The sequence below is a fragment of the Borostomias antarcticus genome (assembly GCF_949987555.1).
Source record: "Borostomias antarcticus genome assembly, chromosome: 35".
In the NCBI taxonomy this organism is placed as follows: Eukaryota; Metazoa; Chordata; class Actinopteri; order Stomiiformes; family Stomiidae; genus Borostomias; species Borostomias antarcticus.
The window spans coordinates 996941-1001534 of NC_140268.1; the positions used below are offsets into that span (position 1 = coordinate 996941).

The 4594-nt window shown below is 47.2% G+C and overlaps 1 protein-coding gene across 1 annotated transcript in view; it reads left to right on the plus strand.

Moving 5' to 3' along the window:
* Positions 1-2512: 2512 nt before the first annotated feature.
* atp2a1 (ATPase sarcoplasmic/endoplasmic reticulum Ca2+ transporting 1) overlaps positions 2513-4594 on the plus strand; it is a gene marked incomplete at both ends in the record, with an annotated part of 23837 nt that continues 21755 nt past the window's right edge. The window contains 2 exons of the mRNA XM_084461097.1: positions 2513-2630; positions 4553-4570. Coding sequence (XP_084317223.1) covers positions 2513-2630; positions 4553-4570 — 136 coding nt within the window. The remainder of the gene's footprint in view (positions 2631-4552; positions 4571-4594) is intronic.

The window sequence follows — 4594 nt, forward strand, 5'->3', positions numbered from 1 at the left end:
CCGGACCTTCACAGCTTAGGTAAAAACATGGGTTGTCACTAGGCAACGGGGTTCACCGTCTGGACCTTGTAAGGCTCGGAGCGATGGTGAGACATGGGGTCGACTGGGCTTTACCTTCAACACCCCCCCCCCCCCCTGTCCACCCCCCAACACCCCCCCCCCCCCATCCCCTTCCTGCCCCAAAGAGGCTAAAAATAACCCACAGGAGAGAGAAGAGTGTGAGTTGGAGAGGGAATGAGCCTTTGTGCGTCTGAGAGAGAGAGAGAGAGGAGAGAGCGAAGAGGAAAGAGATTGAAAGAGGAGAGAAGAGATGGAGAAAGAGAGGAGAGAGAGAAGAGAGAGTGTAAATGTAGTGTTGAGAGGGTGCGGTGAGCTCAGTGACACCATCTAATCCCCCGGTGTTCTCTGGGAAATCCTCGAACCTCCCTCACTACCACACACACAACTCACATCTCCTATTACAAAAATACCCAAGAACAACCCTCACTATTAATAGCAAGTTTTGTCAACTGTCACCAGAGAAATGAGACCTTATGTGCTTTCTTCTATTTACCCAACTGTATTCATGACCCCATTGCCAATTATCCTCAGGTATTTTCTACCGAGTCATTCATTCTTACCACAGTATAACCAACTCTAATTTGCATTTTTGAACATTTGCTTAACACGCTCACTCACGGTCTGATGAACTAATAAACGAGCTGCGTTAGAGCCAGATGCCTAGGCTAGCTCGCCCTCTAGTGGCAGGGAGTGGTACAGCTGTACATTAACAGTCCTCCTTTACTACTGAATGCACAATGAAGGTAATCACAAAAATAAAAATTCAAACAAAAGACAATAGTTTTATTCTGTTAAGATTTGCAAACTCGGACTCGAGAACAGGAAGTGTATCCGAGTCAAGAGTGAGTCACTGGGGGACGAAGGCGATAACGTGAAAAAGGAAGTGACACAGTTTCAGGATGAAGAGGACAGGGAAGTGATGTCACACAGGAAGAATTTGTAGTTTTAACAGACTGATTCTAGAGGAACGAACTACAAAGTTGTCTTGCGACTCTCATCACTTTCACTTTGCAACGTTCACAGTTTTACTCATTTCGACCCCTAACCCTAACCCTAACCCTAACCATTTGGTTTTCATGCCTAAACCTAACCAGATATTTCAAGTCTAAACAGGAAGCATTTCACTGTTACACAAGTACACACAATGCTGTCTGTCACATCTCTCTTTCAGGCCATCCCCTTTCCCTCTCTCTCTCTCTCTCTCTCTCTCTCTCTCTCCCTCTCCCTCTCCCTCTCCCTCTCTCTCCCTCTCTCTCTCCCTCTCCCTCTCTCTCCCTCTCTCTCTCTCTCTCTCTCTCCTCCCTCTCTCTCTCTCTCCCTCTCCCTCTCTCTCTCTCCCTCTCTCTCTCCCTCTCTCTCTCTCTCTCTCTCTCTTCTTCATTCAGACACACGTGCGTGTGTGTGTGTGTGTGTGTGTGTGGTCCTGTCTAATGTTGGGACATTACCCTACAGCCCCCAGGTTCAGCCCCGCCCCCCTGACCCCACGTGGGGGGAAGAGAAATCAAATTGGATCAACTGTTTCCCTCGGATCAATACAGCTCTCTCTGTCTGAGAGAAGTGCACTCAAACACCCCCCCCCCCCCCTCCCTCTGTTCTGTGCACTAGTTATGTGCACTAGTTATGTGCACTAGTTATACCTTCACACTTTGCACACTGTACCGGATCCGTCCCACGTTCGACAAAGTCAATTAATGAAGCTGAATGAGTATGTGGGGGTCTTGCAAAAATCCACAGCCCCCCCCCCCCACACGCACACACCACACACACACACACACACACACACACACACACACACACACACACACACGTTCCTCTGCCACACAATAACAGACTGGAGCCATCACTCATTGCCCCTCACCTATCATTCAGAACCCCCCCCCCACCCCCCCACCCCCCCCCCACCCCCCACCCCCCCCCCCCCCCCCATTCAGAGGCACGTCCCCAAAGCAGACCTTATTTTCGGCTCGCTGGCCAGCGGACCCCCTCTGCAGTTGTTGCTCAATGCCACGCACCCCCCCCCCCCCCCCCTAACCCATCTCTCCGCCCCAGGACCCTCCCTCGCCCGCCCATCTCTGCCCCCCTCAGCCAATCGGGGCTCGGGCGCATGGTGAGCGAGGACCAATAGGGGCCACTTTTGCATCTTTATAAAACTTAAAAGGAGCCTTTGCCAGGTTGCACTCTCTGTCAGTCCAGCACTTTGCCAGAGAGAGACCCCAGAGAGAGATACCAGAGAGGAGAGAGAGATAGCAGAGGGGAGAGAGAGAGAGAGAGAGAGACCGAAGGGGGTTGCCAGGTTTTTGTCCCAATCCCACACTTCTACAAAGTGGTGGGTAACAAATTTGACACTCCAGGAACTACACCAAGCCTGCCCTGTGGATAGAGGTGTATCATTTACGTTCCATGTCTTGTCTTCTGTTTTTTCTCCTCTGAAGCCTCGCCCGTTCCCTTGAAGATGGAGTCCGCACACATGAAGGAGTCGGACGAGGTTCTGGACTACTTTGGCGTGAGCGAGAGCACCGGCCTCACGCCCGAGCAGTTCAAGAAGAACTTGGACAAGTATGGCTACAACGGTGAGGGAGGGGAGGGGGGAGGGAGGGATGGATGGATGGAGAAGGGGGGAGGGAGAGACAGAGGGATGGATGGATGGAGAATTGGGGATGGGGAGATGGAGGGATGGATGGAAAAGGGGGGATGGAGAGATGGAGGGATGGAGAGATGGAGGGATGGATGGAGAAGGTTGGATAGAGAGATGGAGGGATGGATGGAGAAGGGGGGATGGAGAGATGGAGGGATGGAGAGATGGAGGGATGGATGGAGAAGGTTAGATAGAGAGATGGAGGGATGGATGGAGAAGGGGGAATAGAGAGACAGAGGGATGGATGGAGGTTGGATAGAGTTTGATGGATCAGAGGAGGACGTGGTGGAGATGGAGGGATGAAGAGATGGAGGGATGGATGGAGAAGGTTAGATAGAGAGATGGAGGGATGAAGGATCTGTCCTGGCTTGGTGAGGGAAGAGAGGAAAGGTGCATTGGTGCTGATAAAGGAAAGAGAGGGGGATGGAGAAAGAGAGAGAGAAGAAGCAAGAGATCAGCCATACCTTTTGAAATCAGTTGTCTTGGTGATGAAAAGAGGATGGTTGGGAGAGAGAGAGAGAGAGAGAGAGAGAGAGAGATGACCAGAAAGAGTAGTGGAAGAAGACACCTAATTGCCTGCCTTCTGATTGGCTGTTGGCTGTTTGACTGACTGGCACTTTGGTGGCTGCAACCTTGTTCACTTGACTTCCTGTTTGTGCCGACAATAGCGTCGCAAGGTCATAAGGTCGCAAGGTCATAAGGTCGCAAGGTCATAAGCACTAGAGATTCTAGCAAGGCCAACGACCAGTCAGCACGCTTGCTTGCTAGTGTGCTAGTTTCAAATAACTTGTCTTGCTCACTTTACCAAGCAGAGAAATGTGTCCGCTGGACACGCCTTTAAGCATTGAAAACAATATCTAGTTTAATTCATATTCTCTAAAATATATAGTCTGATTTCCTTAGCTAATTTAAGCATTGGTAATGTTCTATGTAGTGTGTCACTGTGTTTGGTGTGTTAATTATGACGAGCAGTAGACAGACTGAAGGTAGGACGGGTGTTGGTAGTAATGAAATATGAAGTCATAATCATATGAAGGATATCAAAATGAAGGTTGACCTGAAGAACAAGAGTTGTTAAATCTAATGCCAAAATGTTTTTGGGGGTTAAGCCTTGTTGTCTGTTATCACATTACTCAATAAGTCTCACTAGACATGGCAAAGTTCAGCCAAGTGGGTTTGCTCGTCTGAGCGCCCTACGTTTGACATTTCAATGATGCGGTTTCTCTTCATCCGTCTCTCGCTCTACAAGTCCAGCTGTCTCATAAATGTGTCAGTGGAATGGAGGATGGATTGCGCCAATTGTAACTTTCTGAGCAAATACAACTGTTTTTGCAAATAAACCAAGCAGAACTGAGTTGAATTATTGCTATCCAGGACCAAGGGTAGCTGATGATACAATTATTAGCCCTGCTAATGGAATGAGAATATTGATATTAATCATGTGATGACTGAGTGTACTGATGCTGATGGATATAATCAGTCTATTGTACACTTATGTTTCACCTCCCGACCTAGTGATCAAAAAATATAAACCTGTTGCTAACGCTAGGTACACTATATGACCTAAGTTCTTCACATTTGGACCTGGCTAATATTTTTTTGCAAGTATTATGATTTTTTTTATTTATTTTTTATTTTCTTTTATTTATTTATTTTTATTTATTTTTATTTATTTATTTATTTTTTCTTATTATATATATTTTTTCTTATTCTTATTCTTATTCTTATTATTTTTCTTATTCTTATTATTCTTCTTATTAACTTCCTATGTAGTTAGAAATAATGCTACGCTAGCATTATGAGCATGAAGCTACTAGTAGCAACAACATGCTAATAATCTTCTCTTCTCTCTCATAGAGTTGCCAGCAGAGGAGGGTGAGTTCAACGTTATCCTCGCCG